This window comes from Phoca vitulina, unplaced genomic scaffold (genome assembly GCF_004348235.1).
Source record: "Phoca vitulina isolate PV1807 unplaced genomic scaffold, GSC_HSeal_1.0 scaffold83, whole genome shotgun sequence".
NCBI classification, from domain to species: Eukaryota; Metazoa; Chordata; class Mammalia; order Carnivora; family Phocidae; genus Phoca; species Phoca vitulina.
The window spans coordinates 3,337,878-3,365,231 of NW_022589786.1; the positions used below are offsets into that span (position 1 = coordinate 3,337,878).

Genomic DNA, 27,354 nt, shown 5'->3' on the forward strand with positions numbered 1-27,354 from the left:
GTGTCCGTGGTGGCTGGGAAAAGCAGAGCAACGGCTCTTAGGGAGGCCCCACCTCTGCCAGTCCTCTTTCCCTCCCTCCTTGCCTCCTGGCCAGAGCCCTTGGTGAGGACGCAGCCAGGAATTGGCATGAATGCCCAGCCCAGCCCAACCTGGTATCTGGCTGCTTCCGACCTCAAACAGATGCCTTACGTTAAAGGAGACAGGAGATCGCTAAAGCGCTTAGCACAGCACTTGACCTGTATGCAATAGGTGCTCAGTAAACGGTAGCCACCGTAAGTCCTTCTCGTGGTGCCTGGGGATGGTGAGCCTGGGAAGGGGGGCGGCTCGGGACATGGACACCCCAGAGGCTCAGAGGGACAGGCTCATGCTGGCCCAGCCTCCCAGTCCCTCTCACAAGTCCACCTGCGACCCCTTCCAGGCAAGTTTCCCTCTTGCAGAGTAAATGCAGGGGTGAGTGCCTCTGGATCCTGAAGCTGAGAGGAGTGGCTGTCCATCCTCTATGAGCTTATGGGCTGGGCTGGGGTGTGCAGTGGAACAGGGGAATGGTCGCCCCTCCAGCTTCAAGGGGTCCCTCTCAGCTCCAGCCCACGACCACAGGACTGAGGGTCCCATGAGGTCACACGTTCTGATTTTCAAGAAAAGACAGAAATCTGTGTTGTTCTGTGAAATCTCCTCATTTTTAATTGCTGGAAACTCTTTTCAAAAACCCCACTGTTTTATGTTTTAAAACACCACTGGTCCTATAAGCCCATTAAGAGATGGGAACTGACCCACGGGCACCATTTTGTGAGCTCTGGACTAGAGTTTCTAGGGGCACTTCAGAGGTTAAAAAAAGACTCTGACTGTCCGGGTGGCTCATCTTTCAGTTTGAGGAACTGCAGGATCCTTGTCTGGGGAGAGAGCGGGAAGGCAGTTCTGTGCCCTGGGGCAAGCCCACATCGGAAGTTCCCGAGTTTTCCCACCTCTGGGTCTCCTTCTTCAGGCTGGTTAAATGGGCAGTGGCCTCTCGGCAAAGTCAGAGCTATAGCTTGCCTCAGCCGACCCCTTGCCGTGGAGCCAGCCACGTGTCCGCAGCAGGCCCGCCTGGCCGGCCCCAGTCAGAGGGCCCCTCGGGTGAGCTTTGCTGTATCTGCTCCGCGGCCCCGTCAGCTGTCCGGTCTCCCCAGAGAGGAGCCCCTGGCAGGCGCTGGCCTGGGTGCTCTCCAGTGTGCCAAGGGGAGCTTCTTGCTAAGCCCTGACACTTATCCTTTCCTTTTCTCTTTGGGGCTGCATGCTGCAGGTCGTTGGGTACTCCCCGCCTTAACCAGCCGGCTCCGGCCCAGGCCAAAGGCTGGCTCCCTGGCTCCCTGCTGACCCATCTTCGTTAAGGGCACTTGCTCTGGGGTGGCTCAAAGCTGCACTAAAAGCAGGCTCTGCCTCTCTCTGCCTAGCCACGGCCCCCACTGCCTTGTCACGAAGGCCACCTGAGCGAAAGCATGGGGACTGCTTAGCACGGGGCTCAGTACTGGCAGGGAACGGGAATGTTGCTATTCCCTGGGCCTGGTTCAGTCCTGCCTGGACCTATACCCCAATATTCGGGAGGCCTCCCCCCTCAGGCTGGCCCAACCTGAGAACCCCAGCACTGCTGTGAGGTTGGGGAGCCAGACTCAACCTCTAACCCTTTCTCATACGCCTTTCGCTTGCTGGCCTTTCGGCTCCAGCCACTTCTGGGTGCAGGGGACTTAAGCCCCCAGTCTTAGGGTCCTCTGTAGCCCTCACTCTCAGCAGGCCCCTGGCCTGAGGCCCCATGGATATCCGACAGGACAATGCTCCCAACAGACCTGTGCAGGGTGTATTTGGGACTTCGCGGTCCCACCACCTACCAGAGAAGTTCCTGGTAGCCAGCATAGTGGTGAGGATGGCTCCCTGCAAAGATAAGGAGGGGGTGTGGGAGACAGGAGGTCGGAGGTGAGGGGGGGAGAGGAGAGACAGAGAAATGGGATGGGAGGGGGGAGGGGAGGCAGGTGCTGTCTTCAGACACAAAGCCAAAGCGTTCTGCCTTGCCCCTCCATTTGCCCTCACCCCACAGCCAGGAGACCATCCCTGCCTCCCTGGGGAAGTCGGGGCGAGCTGGGCCTTAGCTGGCACAGCTCCTAGAACAGGGCCATCCTAGCAGCAGATATTAATAGGTTCCACTGTCCTGGCCAGAGGTAGTGGAAGGGCTCGGGGACACCTGTCAGTGGGGACTCCTGAAGGCCAAGGACAATAGACCCTTCCCTCCTGGGCCCCCTTCACCCTCCACCAGGGCGCTCAGTACCTTGCTTCATCACTAGTTCATCTTTCCTGGGGCTCCTGGGCTCACAGCCGAGGAGGGTTGACCTAGAGAAACTCTCCTGTCTCAACAAGGGGCCTAGGGGATGGCTCTCCTGGTTCTGACGCTCTCTGACCTGGACCCTCTCTGAGATTTCCTCTGTGACCACTCCCGGTGGGGGGTGGGGTGGGACTTAGTTCTCCTGGCATCATGCTGGCCTGGCCACCCCCTTGGCCCATGTCCCCTTCCTGGGCCACCACGTCAGGCCTGGGAGCAGTTGGTGGGGAGTTTCCGAAGGAGGTGGGGCCTCAGCATCTGTCACTCAGCGTTCTGATGACTTCTCTGTTCCAGCAGGCTGGGTACTCCTCAGTTACTCTTCCTACCTGTTCATGGGGTCCCTGGCAAGGTCTAGGTCAGCAGCTATTACAGCCTGGGAGCACACACCCCTTGCTCACGAGGCTGGCAGCTCCTGGACCACCTGGGTCCCACTGTGGCTTCCTCTGGGCCCCTGTCCACGTCTCTTGGCTTGTCCTCTCCAGCGCTCGGCAGCAGGGCCTCTCACCAACACTGGTCTCCTGCCCAGTCCATCTCAGCCCCTAGACCCTCTTGCCAGCCATGCCGAAGCACTTACAGTCCCCCTGCGGGGTCACGCTCATGCTTCCAGACTTAGGCATAGAGCTTTCTCTCTGTCTGGAACATCTGTCCACTCTGCGCAGCTAATACCTGCTTATCCTTTGCGGCGTCCGCCTAAATGCCGCTTGCCCAGCAAGGCTTCCTGGAGTGCTTCCCTGGTCCTTCCAGACCTGGTTCAAGGCCCTGCTATGGTCACCCCCGGCCTCGGCGCGTGCCCCGTCCCAGCACTCACCACTCCCCCTTACTGTCCCAGGTCCTTGTCTGTCCTTTCCACCTGCTCACTCCCCAGCCCAAACAGTAGGTGCTCAGCACATGCTTGTTGACTCAGTGAAGGAGAGAACTCGTGAGTGAGGCTCTTGGCCTCTGCAGAGACCCAACCAAGCTACTCCATGTCCGGGGGCTACGGAAGGCGAGGACCTGTTACCTTCAGTTTTCTCCTGGCGTTGAACTTCTTCAGGCAGTCCACGGTCTCCTGTCTGTGCATGCAGGAGGCCACAGTGGAGCGGTGCTGGAGGAAGTGGGGAGAGGTCTGTGAGTGGGAGGCAGGCCCGCCCAAAGGCCCTCAGCGGGGCATCTTGTGGAGATGTGGTTGGCATCTTTCGAGGAACAAAGCTTTGTTCTGGGGGACGTTGTAAATGCTGTAGGTGCTTAGCATCCCTGGCACCGGATATCCCATGCCAGTAGCACCCCTCGTCGTGATGCCAACACAGAACACCTCCCATTTCCACTTTCCCTGGAGAACCGCGGCAGGGCAGCATCTCTGGATGAAGCCCCCTTGATCCTATGCTGGGTCTGAGGGGCCAGGGGCAGGGCCAGGACTCCATGGGGGTCTGGACCCTGAAGCCGGGAGGGCCTCCTGGAAAAGGCCCTGCGGGGGAAAGCTCACCGAAATCCAGGGGTGCTTGAGGGCCTCAGCGGCCGTGATGCGTTTGGATGGGTTGATGGTCAGCATCTTATTGATCAGATCCTTGGCTTCCGGGGTAACAGTGTCCCATTCTGGTGACGGGAACTGGAAGGGGCAGAGGGGCCAGGTTTGCCCAGCCTACCCCAGGCCACCCCTGCGATCCCCCAGCCCCTGACTGGCAGGGGAGCAGGCAGGGGTCCTACTGTCCATCCACTGGGCATCCACAACCAGGAGGAGCTGGGATCCTCAATGCAGGGACCCCTCTGGAACCAGAGGAGGGGCAGGGTCCTTGGTCCCCAGGACAAGTGAGAGCAGGGGCCAGAGGGAAAGGAGGCCTTCCTCTGTTTTTCTGATACTCTGCCTTATCTGGGGAGCAGGAGGCCAGTGGTTAGGGCCAGACTTCAGAATCAGAAGGCTGGGTCCAAGTCCTGGCTCTGCCTCCTGGGCTGTGTGACTTTGGGCAAGACATGTGACCCTCTAGCTGCCTCTAGAGATGTTGTGAGGATTAAATATGATACAAAACACATAGCACGTGGCGTGATAGAATCAGCCTTATTGAAAAGCAGAAGAGCCTGGTCATTAGAAGCACAGACTCTAAGAGCCAAACTGCCTGGGTTCAAATCCCAGCTCTACCATTTCTTAGCTATGCAGTGAGGACAGTTATTTCACCTCTCTGTGCCTCAGCTTCCCTATCTGTAAAATGGGGATAATAATCATACCTATGTCCTAGATGGGTATGAGGATGAGCTCTAATAATATATAAAGCATTTAGAGGAGTGCTATGTTAGCTATTACTATTATTTGTGTGTGCATTATTATTTGCAAGAGAGAGAGAGGGTGAGAGTCTATAGCTTCTGGGGCCTACTTTCCTGACCTCCGGGGCCGCGCATGGTCAGTCCTCAAGCTCCACCCGCCCACAACTAAGGAGGGGCAGGGGGCCTAAGTGGGTTGGGAGGGCGGGAGGGAGGCACCTCCGGTCTCTGACCTCGCTGGGTGCTGGCTTTCACTGGAAGGGACTCAGGGGCTGGCAGGGAGGCTGGAGAGAGGAGGGACACTCACATCATAGGCGCCGGCTTTGATCTGCTGGTAGAGGCGGTGCTGGTCCTCGTCCCAGAACGGGGGGTACCCAACCAGCAGGATGTAGAGGATGACCCCTGGGGAGAGGACCAGGAGAAGCCTCACTCCCCTGTGAGGAGGAGCGATGAAGAGGGGAGGGATGGGAAAGGAGAGGGCACCTGAGGGGTAGGCACCCAGGGGGATGAGAGGGCTTTGGGAGGGACTCACCACAGGCCCACAGGTCCACAGGCTTCCCATACGGGTCCTTCCGCAGCACTTCCGGGGAGAGGTATCCCGGCGTCCCTGCGAACCCTGCTCCCCAGACACACAGACAGGCAGACACACACACAGAGGTTGGCACGTAAGCAACCCAGGGCAAGGTCCTGCTGGAAGTGGGATGAGGTTTCCCTGGAGATGGGGAACACACTCCCCGCCCCCAAGAGTGGGTCGAGGGCAGCAAAGCCTCTAGATCAGGGTGGACAAGTGCACAGGGCACCTGTCACCACCCCCACTCCAGAGCCTATGGCAGAAGTCTTTGGTCAATCCCAGAGTCCCTCCCGTGGGGTCCTGCCTCAGCGTCACACACTAACAGCCCTCCTGGTGGCACTCTAGACAAAATGTCCTTGCCGTGTCAGCTGAAGGCGGAGCTGAACCCTTGCCCACTCCCCACCCTTCTGGGAGCTGGTCCCCAACTCTGGTTTTGCCCTAAGTCCCCTGGTGGGTCTCTCTTCCTTCGAGGCCTCAGTTCCCTCATCCATCAAATGAGAGATTAGGGATTCCTCCCTTTACCACCTCCCAGCAGTGTGGGGAGAATCGCTTGAAATAAACAGGCACCCCAAGTACTTGAACAAGGAATCATAAGAACAGTTACTATTTATTGAGCGTGTGTGCTCAGCCCTGGGCCGAGCACTTCCATGCCTGGTCTCACTGACTCTTCACACAGCGCTGAGCACCATGCTCTCATCACCCCCATTTTTGGACGAGGAAACGAAGGCTCAGCAAGCTGAAACGTCACATACCTCCTAAGTGGCAGAGTCAGAACCTGAACTCAGAGCTCTGACTCTTAACCACTGATCAATAGTGCCCACTGAAAAGGTTCCCCAGCTAGCTGAAAGCCCTCAATTATGCCAAAACCTCTGAGCACGCTCGATCACCTGAGCTTAAATCCAGACTCTGCCCCTTTTACCTCCCCATGAACTCTTCCAAGTTTCTCAGTCTCTGTTCCTCGTTCGTAAAGTCAGGATAATCAGCTCTGGAAGCCACGGAAGCCCCCAGCCAACAGTCGCAGTGTGTGTGCATGTGGAGAAGCCTGTACTGTTTTAAGGATAACCACGTCCCTGCACCTGACCTCTATGGGGACAGGATGGGCAACGCCCACTGACCAGAGGCTGCGCGGTGGGACCTCTGCTCCCAGAGCTCTGGCTGGTGCAATGGCAATCTCCCGCCTGCCCCTGCTTGGGCAGGGGGCTCCTAGAAGCCAGTGTGTCAACACAAGGCTGGCCCCCCACACCCCTGCCACCCCCTGCCCCCACTCACCGAACCATGCTTGCTGCTCCCCTTCCACCTCTATGGCCAGACCAAAGTCCGCCAGCTTCACCGCAGCGCCCTTGAGCTTGGAGGCCAACAACAGATTCTCCGGCTTCCCAGGACCAGAGAGAAGAGTGAAATGGGGGAAGAAAGAGCCAGAGGACAGTGAGCAGGTTCAGAACCTCACCTCCGGGGAGCCTGAGCCTACACGAGGCGCAGCTGGGCAATCCAGAGTGCCCTGTCCCCACCTCCAGTCCCAGCCACAGGACCCCGCGCTCCAGCCCCCAGAGAGGGGACTACCCTAGGGCAAGACCTCTGTCTTCGGCAACAGGAAGATCCTTTCTCCACCACCCGTCCCCTCCTTCGCTTCTCCTCAGGGTTTGGGGCTGAGGCTGACGCAAGCGCAGGGAGTTGGGGAGACAGCCACCACCACATAAGGAAAAAGGAGAGATATTCATTGTGCCCCTACTATGTGCCAGCCACCGGGCTAAATGTTGCACATATATCATCTCGCTTATCACCTCAACAACCTTTGGGGCAGGCATTATTATTCCCTTTCTCCACAGCGGCCTTCCTACGTGCCCTGAAACAGTCACGCTTTTTCGCACCTCAGGGCCTTTGCACTCCCTGTTCCCCTTGTCTGATTTGCTCCTTCTCCAAGCTTCACAGAGCTGGCCTCTTCTCTTCATCCGCTCTCACCTTTGTGTCGCCCCCTCAAAGAATCCCTCCATGACTATCTAAAGGAGGAGCCCCCAGGTATCCTCTGTCTTAGCAACTTGTTGTTACCTTCATAGATATCACCACAATTTGTCATTTTTTCCCCCATCTGTCTATGTGCTTGTTCATTATCTGTCCCCTCTATAGACAGTGAGCTCCTTAGCTGTCAGCCCACCACTATATCACCAGCACCGAAGGCAGGGGGCAGCACATAGCACACTTCATAAGTATTTGTCATACAGATAAAGATGAGGAAACCAAGGCTCAGAGAAGTTAAGTGACTTGACCAAGGTCACACAGCTGATAAGACACAGAACCAGAATCTCTGTCTGCTGTCTTCTGCTGGGTGTAGAGAACAGGAAATCCCCCCCCCACAGACCAGAGGGGGGTTGAAATGAATTCTGCAGTTGGATAGCCCTCGCCTCTGACCCAGCTCCACCACTTCTATGCTATGGAACTTGGGCAAGCCATTTTACTTCTTTTTTTTTTTTTTTAAGATTTTATTTATTTATTTATTTGACAGAGAGAGACAGTGAGAGGGAACACAAGCAGGGGGAGTGGGAGAGGGAGAAGCAGGCTTCCTACTGAGCAGGGAGCCTGATGTGGGGCCCGATCCCAGGACCCTGGGATCATGACCCGGGCCAAAGGCAGACGCTTAACGACTGAGCCACCCAGGCGCCCCAAGCCATTTCACTTCTCTGAGCTTTAGTCTCCTCTCAGAAAAATGGATAGAGCCTACCTCATGGGGTGGCGTACGGATCAGTCGTGATAATCCACGTAGAGCACTTGGCAGTGGCCCACGGCACATGCGTGATGAGCATTAGCACTCACATTCTCTGCTTGGGGTGGGGTGGGGGTATGGGCTCCGTGTCCCTGGAGATGGCTGGTTTCCTCTGACCCCCTTCCCCACCAGGACTTCCGAGAGGGTCCCACCTTTGACCTTTCACTGCCCAAAGCTAGGTGGGACCCAAACAAATATAGCTCCTTCTGCCCCTCTTGAAGGCCTCTTTTATCCTCTGGGGACTGCGTTCCCAACGTGTCCTGGGTCTTGGTAGCCGTCCTGCCCTGATTTGATGAATATGCCGCTAATTAATCTATCCAGAGTGGCCTAAATTTGTGCTGCCTGTCCTCCTGTCTCCTCACATGCAGGGGCTGTAGCTATAATGGGAACAGGCCCTCTGGGAGAACTGCCCCGCCGTCTGGCCAGGACCCTCTTGGAGTGCACACTTGCCTGTGGGTCTAGACTGAGCCATAGGGAGCTCCCCTGTGAGAGTCGGAGGTAGACAGGGCTTCTGGGCAGAGCACTGCATCCCAGAGACCTGGACCTCCTGGACGATGCCCAGGGAGCATGCCCAGAGAGGCTGTCCAGGCTGAGGAGGGCCTGGAGGGCCCGTCCGGTGGGGATGGAGGAGAACAGCCTGCAGAAGACTGGGGAGGTACCACAAGTGCCTCTGGGGCCCGGGCTGGAGGCTTGATCTGTGTGGCCCCAAAGGGCAGAACTAGGGCTCACAGGCCACAGCAGGAGAGATGGAAGGAGATATTCCCAGTGGTTTAAGGGGCTTCCTCGTGAGAAGTGAGTTCAGAGTCACTGAAGGCCAAAAAGCAGAGGTTCAAAGGCACCTAGAAGGGGCTCCTACAAGAGCAGAAACTGCACTGAGTGGCTTTTTGGCCTAGACCGCCGCAGGCCCAGGGGCTGGGGTCAGAAGGCCAGGGCTCCATCCTAGCTCGGGTACAACTGAACAGCATAGTCTTGGGCGAGTCCCTTAGAGTCTGTAGGCCTCTGTTCGCTGCTCTGAAAATCAGGGGGCAATGTTATGAGCTAGCGGCCTCGATGCCTTGAGGCTCGGCAGAGGGGAGCTAGGAGTCTGTGCTGATCAGGCTACGTGGCTGGCGCCAACCCTAGATCACACATCTGCCTAGGCCTGTTCTTCTCCTTCAGGCGGGAAGAGGAGGGACTCCAGGAGCCCCAAGGCCTGTGTTTCTTCTCCCCGCATCTGCCAGGGACCCAGAAACAAGAAACGCAATGTTTCTGTGCACCAGGCGCCGTGCTGTCTCCTTTGACAGAATCAGCAACCCCGAGCAGAGGTTGCCATGGCAACCCACCGTGAGGAAGCTGAGGCCCTGCAGCTGGAGAGTGGCCTGGCCGGGACCTGGACCCCGCCAGGGCCAGCCTGGGTGGCCTAACGACAGCTTACCTGGTCTGGCCCAAAGCACGTGGGCCTGGGTATCAGGAGACTGGATCCTAAGCCTAGATACTTCTCCATGCGCCCAGTTTCCTCATCTGAACAGTGGGGTGATTATTCCCCACCCAGCCCAACTCAGGGGAATTAAAGGGATTCTGATAATCCCCCTGGCTCCCGGGGGGAGCCGCACCCTCGGATGAGTCACTCACCTTCAGGTCCCGGTGCACCACACCCATCTGATGGCAGTGCAGCACGGCCTCCAGGATCTGCTGGATACAGTGACTGGGGAGAGAGAGGGGAGGGTCCCCGTGTGAAGGCGGGCGTCCCCTCGGGAGCTGGGAAGCCAGTGGGGGAGATGCCCTGCCCCCCAGGCACCATTGCCAGGCTGCACCTGGCGCTCACCTGGCATCGGCCTCACTGTAATACTCCCGGGCCACAATGTCCTCAAACAGCTCCCCACCGGTAACCCTGGGGAGACAGGCACAGAGTCACCCTCCCAGAGTTCCCCAGTGTTGCCTCTTCTGGAAGAGTCTCCAGGAAGCTAAGGGCGGGACCCAGGGACCTCAGAATCTCAGCCCAAAGGGAGGAACACCAGGGGCCCCGAGGGTGCCTCCTGTCACAGCCCTCTTCCTGGCTCCCAGCCCGCCCTTCCCCTGACTTCCCTCCCTCCATGACTTGCCCTTCTCTCCCACTGGGTCCAGGCTGGAGTTAGGACAGGGGGTGGGACACTCAGAGCATATCACTGAGGTTCATTAGGAAGCCCAAGGGCTGGGGTTTTTGTTGTTGTTGTTGTTTGCTTGTTTCATAGACTTTATATTTTAGAGTAACTTGAAGCACACAGCAAAATTGAGCAGAAGGCACAGAGATTTCCCATGTACCCACACAGGCAGAGTCCTCCCCATGATTAACTGTTTTTTGCAGATGGGACCAGCGTCTTTACCGAGTTTCTCTGCCAACCCAAGAACCTATCATTTCGTTATTGTTTTTCATTCAATTGACTGGCTTTCAAAACTTTAAAATTACTCCAAAGGAAACTTTATATTGCCACTAGACGTGGAAAGCCAGCATCGCTGGCCACAAATAGAAACAAAACAATAAGACAAGGAAAGGAACAAGTGTGTGTTGGCGTTTCAGGGAGACCCACGTGCACTGTTTGGGTGGCAGGCCTACAACATGCGGGAAACTTTTATCTCGGGAGAGGGAATTCAGCCCAGCCTGGGGGCATTTGGGAATCAGGCCAAGGGACCCAGCTAGGTCATCCCTGCTCAGGCTGCGCCTAGAGCCCTTGTACGTCCCGGGGTGGGCCCAAACTCACAGGTCGAAGATCAGGTAATGGTGTCCCTCCTCGGAGATGCTGTCGTGGAGCCGGACTGTGGGAGGGGCCCAGGCAGCCAGTTAACCCGGAAGCACTGCTTCCCACCCCCTCCTGCCCTCTCACCTCACCCCTCCAACGGCCAACATGCCAATTTCTCAGGCACTGAGCACAAGCCAGGTAACAGGTGCTTTGACAAATGCAAGTGAACGATGGCTCACTGACCTCGGGCATCATCAAAAGAGGCCCAGGTTTAAAGATGGAAGACCCCTCCCTGCTTTGGTCAAAGTTCGGCCTCTTCCTTTCTCCAACCCTCGGCTTCCTTGCTGGGCAGGCTGGCATCGTGGAAATAGCCTGTGGCTCGGATCTCCACCACGTGCTAGCTGTGTGATTTCAGGCAGGCTGGGTGCTACACCTTTCTGAGCCTCTCTTTTCTGGCCTGGACAATGAGAATGAAACTCCTGCACCTGCAGGCTCGTTGTGAGAATTCCACGAGGCACACAGTCGGTGTTTGCCCAGTGCCGGCCCTGGGAAAGAACCCTGCTGTGCATCCAGGTGTGGATAAGAGAGCGGGGTTGGTGGGAGGACCGCAGTCCCTGAGTTAGGCATGCTAAGAAACTGTCATCTCTTCATACCTCACTTACCAAGAACAGGGGCAAGACTCCCAGGAGCCCAGAGATCCCAAAATTACCCCCCTGAGATTCTGGAAGGAAGGGCCCGAGGCCCAGGGCTGCCTCTGGGGGGCTGTCCCTGCCAGCCAACCGCATTTTCTCCCAGGACAGCTTCACATCCTTCCCTGAGCCACAGCCTAAAAACGGCTACAGAGTGGGGTACATGCTCAGAGAATCAGGATACGTCATACAACGGAAGATTACACAGCTGTTAAAATAATACGGCAGTTACGTATCCCCTGGTTCAGAATCTTCTCTGAATTATGTTGTTTGGCAAAAAAGCAAAGTGCAAAACAGTGTGCATGGTACTTCTTAAAAAAGATGTAGTTAAGCCTGTTTACGGCATAAGCCTCTCTGGAAGGATACAAAAAGTGGGCATTGGGGGACCTTGGGGAGGGGAATCGAGAGTAAGAGTGGTGGGTGGGTGAGACTATGTTTTCACTGTGAGCCCTAGTGCCATTTGAATTCTGGCCATGTGCATATATTTCTGACTCAGTATTGAGTCCCTTCAATGGCTTATGGCTCTCCTATCTGCACATAAAGTTTGAAGAGGCAGGCGTCAAATATACCAGAGTATATCTACTACTGGACGGGGGAGAGATAACCAGAGATGGAGGAGGATAGGAACATAAATTTTTTTAAAAGATTTATTTATTTAAGTGATCTCTACACTGAACACAGGCCTAGAACTCACAACCCTGAGATCAAGAGTCACACACTCCACCGACTGGACCAACCAGGCCCCTCGGGAACACAAATTTAAATTAAAATTTTTTAAATTCTTAAATGATGATATGTATTTCTAAATGACTGATATTTTAAATATATTTTATTTTATTCTTAAGTAAGCTCTACACTCAATGTGGGGCTGGAACTTTTGACCCTGAGACCAAGAGTCACATGCTCTACCCACTGAGCCAGCCAGGGGCCCCTGTTTTAAATATATTGCAAAGCAAAACTAAAAATCAGGGTACATATTATATAATCCTGCTTTAATTTTTTAAACAACATTTCATTATAAAAAATTCACACGTACACTCAAGTGAACACCCATCTACCTACCGCTTAGGTTCTATCATCAATCCTTTCTTATACTTGTTTTACTACATTTCTAACCATTCCTCTATCTATTCATCTATTTCAATTTTTTAATGCATTTCAAAGCAAAGGTATGCTCGGTTTTTGACATGTATATGTGTATTGAAATGAGCATCCTGTATCTTCCGTACGCCGAATCTGACAACCCTAGATTGGTGCCCTGGCCGGCTCTCCTGTAAGCCGGGCCAGCCATCCTCTGCGAGAGGCGGCTGCTAACAGCTCACGTTCACTCCCCTTCGCTGGAGAATTACCCTCTACTGCTGGAGCTGCCTTGTGTACGAGGTTACCTGCAGCCTGCAGCCAATGACGGACTAACTCAGGAAGTCAGCGTCCGTGCAAAGGGCCAGTCTCCTTGTCTTAGGGAGGGACACCCCCAAAACAGGATTTATGTTCCAGAGGCCTCCCCACAGCATCCTGTAGACACACCTGGAATCGGGTCAAACTTAGATTTGACCTGAGGCCACATCCTTGGTCAATTCCTTCCCGTTCTCCAACGTGCTTCACCCCGTCTCTTGCAGGTCTCCCCTGGGAGCACACGCTCAATAGATCACAAGCATCTGAATCCCTGCCTTAGGCTCTGCTTCTAAGAAACCTGACCTGAGACAACATGTAGAGAAACACTTGAGAAGGTACAGACACATCGTGTGTCATATGGAAACATGTATCATACAGTATTAGCGCTAAGTACCAAGGTTATAGAAGATACTTCAAAAATTGTCTTCTCATTGATCTACAATAAACTTGCATTCTTAGTGTATCAAGATAAAGTTTTAAAAAAAAACCCTTCCCGGGAGCCTGGGTGGCTCAGTCGGGTAAGCATCTGCCTTTTGCTCAGGTCATGATCCCAGTGTTCTTGGATCAAGTCCCACATCCCGGCTCCCTACTGAGCAGGGAGCCCGTTTCTTCCTCTCCCTCTACCCCTCCCCCCTGCTCGTGATCTCTCTCTCTCTCAAATAAATAAATAAATCTTAAAAAAAAAAAAAAAAGGGCTGCCCTCTAAGCAACCAGACAAGAGGGACACAGGCTGGATTCCAGCCCCCACCTGCATAAGGGCACTGGGGTGGCCTTTAGTCCCTGAGAGGTGGCACCATCACAGCTCAGAACCCAGGAGACAGGACACATAAAACCTCTCCTCCCATCAGTGAAGGCTGCCCTGAGAAAGAACAGTCCAAAGCCGAAGAGGAAAAGAAAGATTCAAGAGCCGCCGCAGGGTATGAAAGAGTCTCACCACCTCGTAGAGATTGACACGTCTGTGGTCATTGAGCTAAGCTGCCAGTTAGTGACTTTTTATATTGCCAGAGATCCAACAGATCTGTAACCTAGTTTTCATTTATATAGCTGGACTCACGAATTTCTGACATTCCTTTCATATTTCCAACAGTGATTAGTTTTTTTTCTTGGAAATTGAAAGGTAGTGCTTGCTGCCCTACCCTCTGCCCCCTGACAGCACACTCCTGATGTCCCCGTGGGAAGCTCAGTGGAATGGCTGGGAAGATGGGCTCTGTAGTCAGTCTTGCTGGGCTCATCTCCCAGATCTGCCTCCTATAAGCTGTGTTAACTTTGGGCAAATTAGGTAGCCTCTCTGAGCCTCCTTTCCTACCCATAGTGGTAACACCACTGGCCTGCTGCGGGGGGTTAATCGATGATGCTTGTAAAGCCTTCAACACAGTGCCCGGCTCCGGCAAGAACTTGACAAATGTAGACACTGTCATCTTCCTCATTGACCAGCCTCACTTCTCTTGCCCACCCCAAATCCCCTGCTAAACTCTCAGGGTGTCCCCTGCTCCCTGCGGTGGCCTTCGGAGTCGGCCCCATCAGCAGGTGTGGGGCACTGTCCCTGTCCCGCGTACACAGCACAGTTGGACCCTCCTGTGCTGAGCCAGGGCCTCCCTGACCTGGTCCCCCCGAGGCTGCACACCAACCACACATGGGGAGCAGCGAGTAAGCCTGGCTAGAGTCACCGAGCCGCATGACCAGGACTCAGTCTAGCACTTCCAGGCACAGATTCGCCTCTCAGGTTCTGCATCCACAGCTGCACCTCTCTGCACTTCTTCGGGCAGATTATCATCGACTTAGAAGTGAGAATGCTTAGAGGCTCAGGAAGCAGCACCCTCCAGGGCCCTTCCAGCCCTGAGATAGCTTCGGGGTTCTTCCCCAAATCCTCCTGGTCTGGGGCTCAGCTCTGCTCTCCACGCACCTGTGCATCAGCCACTCCAACCCCAACCCCATCCCCACTCCTTCTGCCCGTCCTCAGCCCCCAGCAGAGGCCTTGGCATGTGGTGGGGCCCCAGATACCCTTGCCGTCAGGTGCAGGAAGGAAGGAAGGAAGGAAGGAGGAAAGGCCTCAATGATGATGACGATGAAGTGCCATTTCTGAGACTTTACCACGGGCCAGGCTTGTGCTAAGTGCTTCCCTTGCAATTTCTCATTTAGCTCACCCAACAGTTGTAAAGGGTGGCTACCACGATTACCCTCATAGCCCGCGCACGCTCCAACACCTGTGAACTGCCGAGCTGGGATTGGACCCCAGGTGCAAATCCCATTCTCTTAACCACCACGTTAAATACAGCGCCCCAAACTGGTGACCGAACATCGTGATGGCTCGGAGGAATGAGAAGCATATGGAGGTTAAGTTTTCGGGTAAGGTCGTTTGGTGGGAAGGGGTGGACTGAGGAAAAAGGGGAACGGCACTTACCTCGGGACTGTCATGGTGCTATGCTTTAATTAATCATCACAACCCTATGAGGAGGGTATCATTGCCATTTTCCAGATGAGGAAACTGAGCTTCAGAGTGGTTCAGCAACATGTCCAGGGTCACACAGCAATCAAGCAGCAAACCCAGGATTTGAGCTGCAGTCTGTCAGCCCCAGAGCTCATAAGGTACTGCTCCCCATGTATGGGGGGGCAGGGGAGGGTGGAGGACGCAGTGTTGAACTGAAACCACCGCGTGGGCAGCAACACGCGCACTGACACACACGCTCCCCGCCTCCTCCCTCTGGGGCCGCCAGCCTTTCCAAGAACCATGGGACTTTGTGGTCGGAGCTCCCTCCCCACCCCTCCATCACAGTGCTGGGCAGCTGGAGGCCCCGAGCCGCCCAAGGCCACACAGTGAGTCCGCCAGCAGGCCAGGGATCGGGGTACAAGCAGGGCTGCTCCCCCCCTGGCCGCCTTGCTGCCCCTCCTCTGATTCTGGTCCTGGAGCCTCTGGCTGCTGTCTGCGCAGTTCTGCTCCCCTTCACAGGGCCCAGGGAAGGGGAGGTGCCTTTTGGGTATAAATAGCAGATGGAGATGCTTCTCTCCAGCGGGAGAGTTAACCCTTGGGGCTCTGGGCACAGAGAGATGCTTCCTTCCCAAGGGCAAAGGCTTGGTGGCTGTTAGAGTTGGAATATTCCTTAGAAGAGCATCTAGGCCTTGTTCCTCAAAGTGGAATCCGAAACTGCAGCCTTGGCATTGCCTTGGAGCGTGTCAGAAATGCAAAATCTTGGAACCCCCCCAAACCCGCTGAACCAGAATCTACCTTTTAACCGGATGCCCAGATGATGCAGAGGGTGTCTCCTTGTGCACATGGGGGAAAGTGGCTCAGAGAGGGCAGGGATCCCACCCAAGGTCACACAGCCATTCCCTGACAGAACTATATCTAGAATCTGCTCTTCCACCCCTCCCCCCACCCGCCCCTGGCCACACCACCCCAACTCAGAACCCTGATGGGCAGGGCTGCAGACCCCCAGTCATGCATGGGGGAAGAGGGGAGGTCAGGCAGTGATGCGTGGTCTAGGCCCAGCATCTCCCCGGCAGCAGGTGCTCAGCCTACCCCTGGGGCAGTGGCCACCTTGGAGCCTGCCTCTGAGGGGCAGGCAGGCTGCTGGTCTAGGTAGGTGGGCAGGTCATAGTGCCAGGCTGACTCAGCTTGGGGTAGGTTTGGGGAGTGGGCCGTTATGGTCCAGGCCGCGCCTGGCCTATTTTTGTCTCTCTCGGAGCTTCGGGAGTTTTCCTGAAACAGCTTTTCTGAAGGAGGCTGCCAGCAGCGTGGGCTACAGGGGGAAGGGCCCCTTCTTCACCTTCTCCCCAACCAAGCTGGTCTCTGAGAAATGTGGAGACCATTAAAGTCACCCCCTTTCCCATCAGTACTGCTGCCATCCCCAGAGAAGAGAGCAGCTACCCCCCACCTGCCCAGAAGGCCCACCAGCTCAGGCAGGGGCGCAGGGCCAGGCTCCACCCACGCCCCTCATGCACTCCCCACAGCTCACCGATGTTGGGGTGCTTCAGCAGGCGGCAGATGCGGGCTTCGCGCTCCAGCTTCTGATGGTCTGAAACCCAGATGCCCAGGTGAGTCCCAGATGAGGGAGGGAACTTCACCCACTCCGTCTCTGCCTCTTCATGGCCTCTTATGCTCTGCACCTCCCAGGGCGGCCCCTGGGCCCCCATCCCCCCACATAAGCTGGCCTTTCTGGCAGGGCCCCTGGGTTCTCCAGGAAGGCGGTGGGATGCAGCAGAGGCGGGGTGGTGGGGGGCAGGGTTGCAGGGCCTCAGAAGTCCCTTCCTCTCTCTGGGCCTTGGTTTCCGGGGCTCTCAAATGAGGTGCATCCCTGAGCCCCATCTGCAGAGCCTGCAATGCCCCCCCCCCAGGGCAGGCTTCTGCTGCCCTGCCTCCAGCCTTGCCCCTTGCACGCACGGCGCTCCGGCCAGACTGAACTGCTAACTGGCACTTCTCCAGACCCACCCCGCTCAGTCCTCTCAGAGCCACCCATGTGGTTCTCTCAGCTTGGAACTTTCCCTCTCAACCTCCCACCTGTCCTTCACTGGCCATCACTCCGTCACTCCCACCTACCCTTAGATATACCCTCTCCTGGCAGCCTGGTAGGGGCCCCTCCTCTGTGTGGTCAGGGTCCCGGGACAACACATCTCACTTTGGCTCATGGATACCTTTACCCTTAAGGGCAAGAGCTTGGTCTCTGTTGTACCCCTGGCATCTACTCAAATGCCTGGCACATAGTAGGTGCTCAAGAAATAATTGAATTAAAGAATAAACCATTGAATGATGAACCTTTCTAAGGGAGTGTATATTTCTCTGCAGGAGAAGAGCTATATTCATTCACAGAGGCTGCCTCCCTTACAGGGGACCCCAGGCCAGGGACACAGAGAGCCCCAAATAATCTGCAGGGGCTTTACCCGGAGCTCTCGCACCTGCTTTCCAGGACTTTTGTCCAGACCCCCGGGGAGAGAGGCTTTGTTCAGGATCTGCCCCCGTGGTCTCCGGCTCTGAGGCTGCTGGGAACAAGCCTTCCCGTGACTCTCTTCAGTCCTCCCAACCACCCTGCGCTGTGGGCATCACTGTCCCCATTTTATGCACTTCTCAATTTCCTTTCTGGTGCTTTTCTCACAATTCCATAGTTAATGCCTTAATTTAAAAAACCAGAACAATACAAAGGGAGCCAGTAGAATATTTACTATGTGCCAGGCACTGTGCAGAGCACCTTTATATCCATCTCAAGTTCTCACAACAACCCCTTGAGGGAGGCACTATCACATCCGACCTTACAGAGGTGCGTAGAAGCCAAGTACCCGGCTCAGAGTCGCACCCCCGGTGATGAGTGGCGCCGCACTTTACACCAGGCAGTCAGAACCCAGGGCTGAGCTTTACCGTGCTATACTGCTCTCCACGCCCTGACTCAGCGCCGCCGCCTCCATCTGCCCCCAATTTCTGAATGGGAAAATTGGGGCACATAGGAGGGACCTCACGCAGACTCTCAGCGGCAGACGCCCGGATTAGAACTCCAGTCTCTGACTAGCCCCTTCAGAGCAGGCAGCCACCAAGGAGGGCAATAAGGAGGGAGAAAGTCCCAGCCCTTGTCCCCAGGCAGCCAGCTCCCCTTTCCCCTGCCCCTTTAGTAGAGCAATCACTGGCCTTCCTCCAGGGGCTGCAGAAGCCAAGAGCAACACTGAAATGGGGCTTTTTCGTCAGCAAAGCAATTAAGTCCACTCCTGTCTCCACAGCGGGTAAGCACATCTCCCCAGCAGCAGGTGGACTAGGGGCTAGGGGAGGGGAGGTTGTCTACACTGGGGGACATCCCCCCTGGTTCCCCCTCCCTCCTAGCCTCCTTCCACATCCTCCAGGATGGCAGGAGGCCAATTCCCACACAAAGGAGGGGCATCTCCATCCAGAGCTGCTGAGGGCCCTCAGTGGACTGAGGACGGCTGGACGCTCCCCTCGCCCTACAACCCTGTCCCCCACCCCACCCATCCCCAGCAGAAGAACCAGAGATCAGGCTGGTCAAGTGGGGCCTATCAGAGGGGGCTGGAGGCTATACATTCAGGGTACAGGGCTGGTCCAACCTATACATTCAGGGGACGAGGGACCCAAATGCAGAATTCTGATGTTTCCCCACCACGTGAGCAGCACTGAAAGGACACGCAGGTCACACAGCCTCAGACTTGGGCCTGATGGCCAGCCCTCACTGCCAGAAATGCCAGGAGCTGACTGTTTTTATAAATCTGGCTATCATCTTGTGCATAGTCCAATCACACCACATTGCAAATTTCTGGGCTAAAAGCATTAATTTGTTGAATTTATGTAAACATATATGTTATTCAATAGTTTTTGTAACTCTGACATGTTTTTATTTTCTAACATTCCTCAAAGAAAGTAGGGATTGTGTTTCTCTTGACCTCTGAGGCCTTGCTCTGTTCTGTAGGTAAGGAAACTGAGGCCCAGTGATAAGGAGCGGTCCCGTTATCAAAGTCACTTAATAAGGTGGTCAAGCCTCCTTAGAACCCACAGCTCTGAGGAACCACTCCTGGATGTTCTCCCCACTCCAGCCAATCATCTTTGGCAGCAAAGGACCTCTTATTAAAACATGAATTAGATGCTGTCTCTCCCTGGCTTCAAACTCTCCAACAACTCTTCAAACTCTGCATTGTACTTGCAATCCAAACTCCTCACCACGGCCAGCCAGACCCCGCTGGTCCTGCCTCATCTTGGCCTTGGAGCTTCAGCCACAGTGGCCACCTTTCTGGCCTCACGCACACCATGCCCCTTCCCACCTCAGGGCCTTTGCACTTGCTGGGCCTTTTGCCTAGAATGCTCTTGCCCTGGGTCTTCTCATGGCTGCCTCCTTTTCCTCAGGCAGGTCCAACACAGTATCACCTCCTCAGAGAGCTTCCCTGGCTGCCTTTTCTGAGGGTCCCTCCTGCCCCCCATCACTTCCCCACTATCCTGTCTCATTTTCTTTATAACTTGTTGCTACCTAAAGTTTACCTCGCTTATTTATATGTTTAATGTTCTTTCCAGTCTTCCTCCCTAGAGAACAGGTGCAATGAGAGCAAGACCTTGTCTGTCAGTCACAGCCATGCCCCAGGGCCCAGAGTCACTAAGCAGCTTGTCCAAGGTCCCATAGCTAAGAAATGGCAGAGCTGGGATTTCCACCCATGTTCAAAATTACTATACTACATTGCCTCCCATTCTCATAAATAATTGATAAATCAGTCTTTTCAGCTTGATACGGTCCCAGATGGTGAAAGGCCTGAGGGAAACCTCCTGTCCAGGTACCTGGAAGGATTGCCCCCTAATACTCACTATGACACCTTGTGAACCTTCTCCCTCCCTCCCTAGGGGCAGGCCTCCAGGGTGTTGGGGTTAAGGGGCCCTGCCCTGCCCAAGAGCTTGGCAAGCAGGGGCGAGTGAAAGTAAAGTTCAGGGTGAAGTTCCTGGGGCCAGATAGTGCCAGCAGGGCAGGGCAAGACAGAGCAGAGCATGGGGGAAGTACAATCAGGCAGCCCGGAAAGCTCTGCCTGCAAAGTGGGGCGGGGGCAGGGGGAGGGGCGGGACTCCTGCCAGAGGCACAGGAACCAGGGAAGAAAATAGGCTTCCAAGTCTTGGAAGAGGAAATGTCCCCACCCTCTAGAGGGCCTCAACAGGGCTCCTGATCCTGGGAGGTTAGAGGAATAATTCCAAGGGCCAAGAGTGCCAGGCAGGAGTGGGGAGTAAGATGAGGAAAATGGGAAGGATCTGTCTCACTGCCTCCTTCACAGCATGGGCCTGAGGCTCAGGGGCAGCCTGAAGGAGCTCACGCCATGCTTCTCACCCCATGTCCCGGGACTGGTTGCCAGGGAGCCGAGGAAGTGAGCCCTCAGCGCTCGGGTGGACAGTGGTTACTGTGGAGGTCTCCGTACCCCCATCAGTCACCCCTTTCTGCACCAGCCACATCCATGTGCCCAGCGTCCCCTAAAATGCTAATGAGTGTCTTCTGCGCGCTGGGTGAGGCTGGGGCTGGGAAGCCTCCGGAGGCCCTGGCAGGGAGTTCTACCCGAGCGTACTGGCCATCATCACTGCGGACGGGAGCTTTTCGGTGCAGGAGCTTGGGCCTCACCTACGGACTCCAGCCCTCCAGGGTAGAACTAAGGCAGCCGCGTTTCTTTAAAGGCCCCCGAGGGGATCTGGCAGGGCCTGAGACAGGCAAAAATTTCACTTCCCATTCCATGTCTTTATGACTTCTTGAAATTGTTGACACTTTGAGCATTTTATCTTAAAAGAGTAGCTTTAAAATACATAGGAAAAAATATCTCCTGGGTTGGGGAGCCACTCAACAGAAGAAGAGGCGGACCCTGGTGGGGAAGGGGGAGCTGCAGCTCTGGGTGGGGGGGAGGACGGACACCCCGGGTGGGCCAGGTCCCTGCCGGGAGCTGCCAAAGTCACCAGGGAGTGCCAGCAGGAGCAGCTTAGAATATGTTGCCAAACAGTCAGCATCGAACTGCTCCTCTCCCCAGGCACCATGGGTGGAAAACAAAGGAACCTGCTAGAAGCAGCTCCGCTCTTCCTCTCCCGCTGGGGAGAGAAGAGTTGGCAGTTGGCAGACTTGTTTGAGAAGGCTCCCCTGAGAACCTCCCCACTCCCACCCTCCACACTCACCTAGGCCCCAGGCCACCTTCCTGTAAGGATGGCAAAGCCTCAACAAATTACCAAAGACGGGGGACTTGCTGATTTCATCGTGGCATGGCCCAGAGTCCACACTGCCCAAGGAATGCTTAGTCACATTCCAGAAAAGAGGCAGTGCCCCTTCCATTGTCCCTCATACACATCTGTCTCTTCCTGTCAGAGTGTGTATGTGAGAGAGAGAGAGATGGAGGAAGGGAGAGAGAGAGAGAGAGAGAGAGAGAGAACCAGGCGGCGGGGAGAGGTGTCGCTCTGAGTGAACTGACCCAAGTGCTCCAGCACCCAGGGAGGACCCTGACTCCTGACCCTCCCTCATTTTGAAGCGACCTCAACCTGTCACCCCCAGTCGTGGCCCTAATCTTGCCCCCACTGTATCTCAGGGATTGGGACATCTCCTTTGATCAAAGCACAGAAAGGGCGCCAGACTGCCACTCGTCCCACAGGAAGCAAGGCAGATCCCAGCCTCTGGACACGCGGCCGCCCTAGCCGCCCTGGCTCCCCGCCCCCCCGGCTCCGGCCCCAGACTTCCCACGGGTGTCATCCTTCCACAGCGGCTTCCATGCTGAATGTGTGCTGTCTCGGCCCCCCGCCCTCAGAGAACCACCCTCCACATGCCCAGCCTCTTCTCCCCGCAGGACACTGGCTGCCTACGGGGGAGTTCAGTAACTAGGAGAAGGTGCTGGGCTCCCAGCAGCACTGAGCCAGAGAGATGAAAGGCAGCACCACGCGGTCCAACACGGGGCCTGCTGGGAGGCCTTCGGGGGACCATGTGAACATCCTGTACCAGCCTCCGTGAACCCCGCACCTGCTGGGCCCCGGCCCCAACACAGCTGCCGCTATGCCAGGTAAACACCTGACCACCTGACCACCTGACCACCCCATGACATCTCCCATGCTGTACCTGTACCCGCCTCACCCGGCGGTCCCCAAGGCAGCTTAGACAGCATTCAGAGCGGGCATTGGATTTTTGAAGATAACCTTCCCCAACACATTGACCACGGTTACTACCACTACCATTCTAACCACAGGCTAAGGGCAAGAAGCAAGGCTTCTGGGCAGGCTTTCCAAGTTCCAATACCCACACAGATCACCAGGACAACTTGGTAAAATGCCGATCCTTTTTTTTTTTTTTTTTTAAATGCAGATGCTGATTCCTTAAGTCTGGAAACAAGAATGCGCATTTCTAGCAATCTCCTGGTGGTGCTGACGCTGCTGGTCCAGGACCACTTCCAAACCGGAATTACCTGGGGATTTTTTTTTCCAAACCCAGGTCACACCCGCACACGGATGAAGTCACAATCTCTGGAGGCAGGGCCCAGGCATCAGGAGTCTTTGAGGCTCTGCAGGGGTTCCAGGGTGAGGACAGGTTTGGGAGCTACTGTTCTAGGGAATATTTAGGGTTGAGAGAGCAGACCGGTGTGGCTGAAGTGGAATGCACCTGGAGTTTACTGGACACTGGTGGAGCGCTGGGATGTGTTGGGTGCTGTCCCAGGTACTGGGTAGAGCAGGGAATGAAAGCCATCCCTGTCCTCTTGGAGCTTATGGTCAAGATGCATGCTTAATAAGGGACCAAGCCAGTAAATGGGATAAGTGCAGACTGGGGGAAAGCCACAAAGAAGGTAAACAGTAATAACAGATATAAAATGGGGGAGACGCCCTCAGATGTAGGGGTTGGGGAAGTCTCTCAAAGGATGTGACATTGATCTGAGGCCTGAAGGTTGAAAAAGGGCCAGCCTTGTAAGGAGCCAGGTAAGGGAATGGTGGTTGCACAGGTCTGGAGATGAGAAAGGAAGCAAGTAACAGAAGGGCAGGGAAAGGAAGTCCCACCTGGTACCTTAGCCTTCACCTGGGTGGGAGGCAGAGAGCCTGGCCTGTCTGAGGGGCTGTGGCCTCCAGTCTAGATCCCCTAAGGAAGGAAAATGGAGGGATCTGTTCTCATAATGCCCACAGGAAGAAGAATCTCCCCCCTGCAGCATCACCCAGGGGGACAGACCCAGGTCCGGCTTCTAACCCAAGGCGTTGAGGGAAGAAGAGCCCCAGAGGGCGGGTAAGGCATGGATCTGCCACCTACCTCTGGCCGAGAGCTTCTTGGTGTTGATGATCTTCGCAGCATACTCCTGGCCAGCCAGCACCTTCACGCACCTGCGCACCACTGAGAAGGCTCCCCTGGGAGGACAGAGAAGGTGAAGGAGGGAAGCAGGGGCCCAAGGGATGCATCGCTAGGACATGCCAAAGTTCATGCATCTGTACCGTGTTGGCTAGGGAGCCCTCCTGCAGGGCTGCTCAAGCTCACAGGGGCTACATGGCCTGACTCAGGGACAGGGCAGGGATGGCGACCCAGGAGAACCCCTGCCAGCAGATTATGAGGGCCTTGGCCTCGTAAGAGATGAGCCTTCCAGAGTTGTAATAAGTTGGGCTCACCAAGTTATAAAACGTTAGAATCATGTAGTGTCAGAATCACAGAATCTAGCTCTCTGCAAGATGGTAGTTTTCATTCTTTGAGTAGGTAACACATCAACATGGCTCAAAGTTCAACTGATAAGGAAGTGTAGATAGTAAGAAGACTCCCTCCCACCCTTGTACCCCAGTCTCCAAGGTCCTGTCCCCAGGGACAGTCAATGTTACCAGGTCCTTGAGCATCTTTTCACAAATACTCTCTGCCATACGAGGGTTTTGGACCTCGCATGCTGTTCTGCACCCTTCCTTTTTCAGTAAATATTTTGGAAATACTCCTTCTATATCGTAACGTAAAGAGATCCTCATTATTTAATCATATGGCTGTCCTATAATTTACCTAGCCAGTCCCCTATCAATAGGCAATTAGGTTAGTTCAATCCATAGTTCCATGCATTTTACAGACAGCACTGCAATGACTAATCTTCTATGTGTGCATTAGAATTAACGTTTCCCATGTGTGCAAGTGTCTGTGGATCAACTTCAAGAACTGGTATTATTTGGTCAAAGGGTAGGTGTTATTGGTAATTGTGAAGGATGATGGGAGATTATCCATCTTAGAGATCGTACCAACTTACTTTCCCTAGTATGTGAGGGGACCATTTTCCTCCACCCTTGTCCACAGTGTGTTATCAAACTTTCTTATCTTTGCTAGTGAGACAGGTGGGAAATGGCGACTCAATGTAGGTTTGATTTGTAATTCTCATATTGAGTGAGGCTGAGCATCTTTTCATGTTTTATTTTATTTTTTTAAAGATTCTATTTATTTATTTGAGAGAGAGAAAGCAAGAGAGGTCACAGAGAAAGAGGGAGAAGCAGACTTGCCGCTGACTGAGCAGGGAGCCCCATGAGGGACTTGATCCCAGGACCCTGAGATCATGACCTGAGCAGAAGGCAGCTGCTTAACCGACTGAGCCACCCAGGCGCCCCACTTTTCATGTTCTAAGAGGCGCCTGGGACTTGATCCTCAAAGTATCAGTGGTTGGGAAACGTTTGGAGCGAGGGTTGTATGTGCTTTGCATGGGGACACTGATGATTGCCAGGTGGAATGTGGCCCGCTTCCCAAATTGTTCAATTTTTCAATTAAAGCCTGAAGTCTGGATATTTATGTGAAGTTTCCCAATTTTTAAATACTGGCACCTTATTCTAAAAAAAAAAAAAAAAATGTAAACATAGTATCTGGCCCAACAAACCTAGTGTGAGGGCTCAATCTCGCATCTGGGAATGCTATCATACCCCCTACCACAAAAGTCATCTGGTGCAACGCCTTCATACCCCAGAGGAGGTCCCTAAGCCTCCGGACACGGACCGGAGTCACCGCCATTAGCACCCTAACCGCAGACTAATGTTAGGGGGCAGGTTTCCCCAATTCTAATGTGCGTATGAGTCACCAGCATGTCTTATTAAAATGCAGATTCTGACTCCTTACGTCAGCAGTGGAACTGAAGACTCTGAGCTCCAGTGTAGACGGTGTAGATGGCTCACGCAGTTAGCTGTAGGCAGGGCCAGGCCTAGAACTCAGATATTCGTACCCCCCCCCCACCACCAAGGGAGCCTGCCACACCCAGGTTCCTGACAAGACCACATCTCATCACAGCCTCCAAACGTCGATGCCCTAGCCTCAGCATAAGGGCGGGTCCAAGCCCAGGAAGCCTGCAGGCTGGCACCTCTCTGTACGCCCTCTCTACACACCCTGGGCATGGTGTCTCTGGTTTCTGAGCCGCATGAATGGAGCAAGTGGAAAACTGGAGAGGGATGAGGAAGAAAGAGCCAGGAGGGGGCATGAGCCGAGGAAATGTGACCTTGTAGGAAAGCACTAGAAAGCGCTAGACTATCCACTTGCACCGGAATTCCTGGGCAAGTGGATCATCTCACGCAGCAATGGACCTTCCCTGGGGTGTGCACCTTTGCTGTCCTTCCCCCATTCCTCCCGCCCCAGGAAAGCAGCAAGACCAGAGTCTCCTTCCCAGAGAAGCCTCCCTGTTAAGGACTCCCTCACCTGTGCTCCCAGAGCACTCCGCCCCTCCCCATCTAGCCCAAGCTCACCGTGGCTCTTGCTCAGTTGCTCGTCCTATTTGTGCCTCCCACCTGACAATAAGTTCCTGAGGGCCAGGACTTTAACTTTCCTTTCCACATCCCTGTGCCCCAGTATCCAATGTCTGCTACCAGTAGGGCCTCCATAAACGTTACTTGCAGAAACAAGAAGTGGATTGAATTCACAGTGAGGGAGATTGAATGAGACGGGGGAGTGGATTTTCCGTCAGGGTGTTAGGAATAGGAACAGGCATCCGAAGAAGGTAGGGCACGACTGGTCTCTCAAAGGTGCCCACCCTACCCAGACAGGGGGATGGACCCAAAGACCTTCAGGTTCCTGTCCAGCTGGAGGCCACGATCCCCAAAGGCCCCGGGGGAGAGTGTTTAAAGTGGCCTCTTCTGGGAAAGTTGGAGAGCTCCATCGAGAGCAGGGGCATGGAAGGAGAGGGGCTATAAGGTCCTGAGTGCAGGGGCTGGGTCCTGCCTCACTCACAAGCATTTAGCCTGTGTTTGGTCCAGAGCTAGAGTTCAGTTAATGTGGGATGGAGGGATGGAGGGATGGAGGGATGGAGGGATGGAGGGATGGAGGGGGAGGGGGAGGGAGGCAGGGAAGGAGGGATGGATATAATTTCTCCACTAAAGGAACAAATTCTAAGTAAAAAACTAAGTAAAAAATTCCATTCCAAGAAAGATCTTAGACCGATGGTTGTCAAACGGGCTGCTTTGGAATCCCCTGGGGATATTATAAAAATACATATACCAAGGCCTTATCCAGACTTAACCAAACCAGAACCTCTGGGCGAGGGCACAAGGGATCTGTATTTTCATTTAACAGCGGTCCGGGGATTGTGTCCTGCCCGCCCTCTGGGGGAGTCCTGCTAGATGCCCTGACGTCAGCCCTGACGGGGCGGTCACATGCAACTCTCTGCAGGGCAGCTTGGCAGCCCCGTGAACCTGGGCTCTGCCCTAGGAGCTGAGGACCTAAGAGCCACATCTATAAAACAAGAGAAGGTACATTTGCTAAATTTCCTTCTCGGAACACAGTGCCAAGCTTTTGTGTAAATCCCAGCTTCTAACTAGGGGTCCTTTTTTTTTTAAAGATTTTATTTATTTACTTGAGAGAGAGTGAGAGAGAGAGCACAGAAGGAAAGGGAGAAGCAGACTCCCCGCTGAGTGGGGAGCCCGATTTGGGTTCGATCCCAGGACCCCGAGATCATGACCCAAGCAGAAGGCAGCCGGTTAACCGACTGAGCCACCCAGGTGCCCCTAACTGGGGGTCCTAACTAGGTTCTAACATGGGGAGGGCAGCCGCAGGGGCCATGTACCCACTGAAGGACATCCTGTGCCTCTGAGAGTAGGTATGTGCATTTTTTTCTGGGGCAAGGATGCATAGCTTTCAGCAGCTGCTCAGAGGGAGGAGTTTATCAAAACCAGTTCAGAGCTACTGATCCAGAGGGTACCAGCCTCTCACGCACCCGGAAGGTATCCTCCTTTTAAATGCATGTGCACTGCTAAGCTCCTTCTTGACCACAGCAGCACTGTGGAG

At 54.7% G+C, this 27,354-nt stretch overlaps 1 protein-coding gene across 2 annotated transcripts in view; it reads right to left on the bottom strand.

The window, feature by feature from the left end:
- CAMK2A (calcium/calmodulin dependent protein kinase II alpha) overlaps positions 1-27,354 on the bottom strand; it is a 62,240-nt gene that overhangs the window by 23,388 nt on the left and 11,498 nt on the right. For both annotated transcript variants that reach the window (XM_032395354.1, XM_032395353.1), the window contains exons 2-12: positions 23,392-23,486; positions 16,639-16,698; positions 10,626-10,680; positions 9,713-9,778; positions 9,520-9,592; positions 6,420-6,522; positions 5,112-5,195; positions 4,887-4,981; positions 3,810-3,932; positions 3,348-3,431; positions 1,863-1,905 (exon numbers count right to left, since the gene is read on the bottom strand). In XM_032395354.1, coding sequence (XP_032251245.1) covers positions 1,863-1,905; positions 3,348-3,431; positions 3,810-3,932; positions 4,887-4,981; positions 5,112-5,195; positions 6,420-6,522; positions 9,520-9,592; positions 9,713-9,778; positions 10,626-10,680; positions 16,639-16,698; positions 23,392-23,486 — 881 coding nt within the window. The remainder of the gene's footprint in view (positions 1-1,862; positions 1,906-3,347; positions 3,432-3,809; positions 3,933-4,886; positions 4,982-5,111; positions 5,196-6,419; positions 6,523-9,519; positions 9,593-9,712; positions 9,779-10,625; positions 10,681-16,638; positions 16,699-23,391; positions 23,487-27,354) is intronic.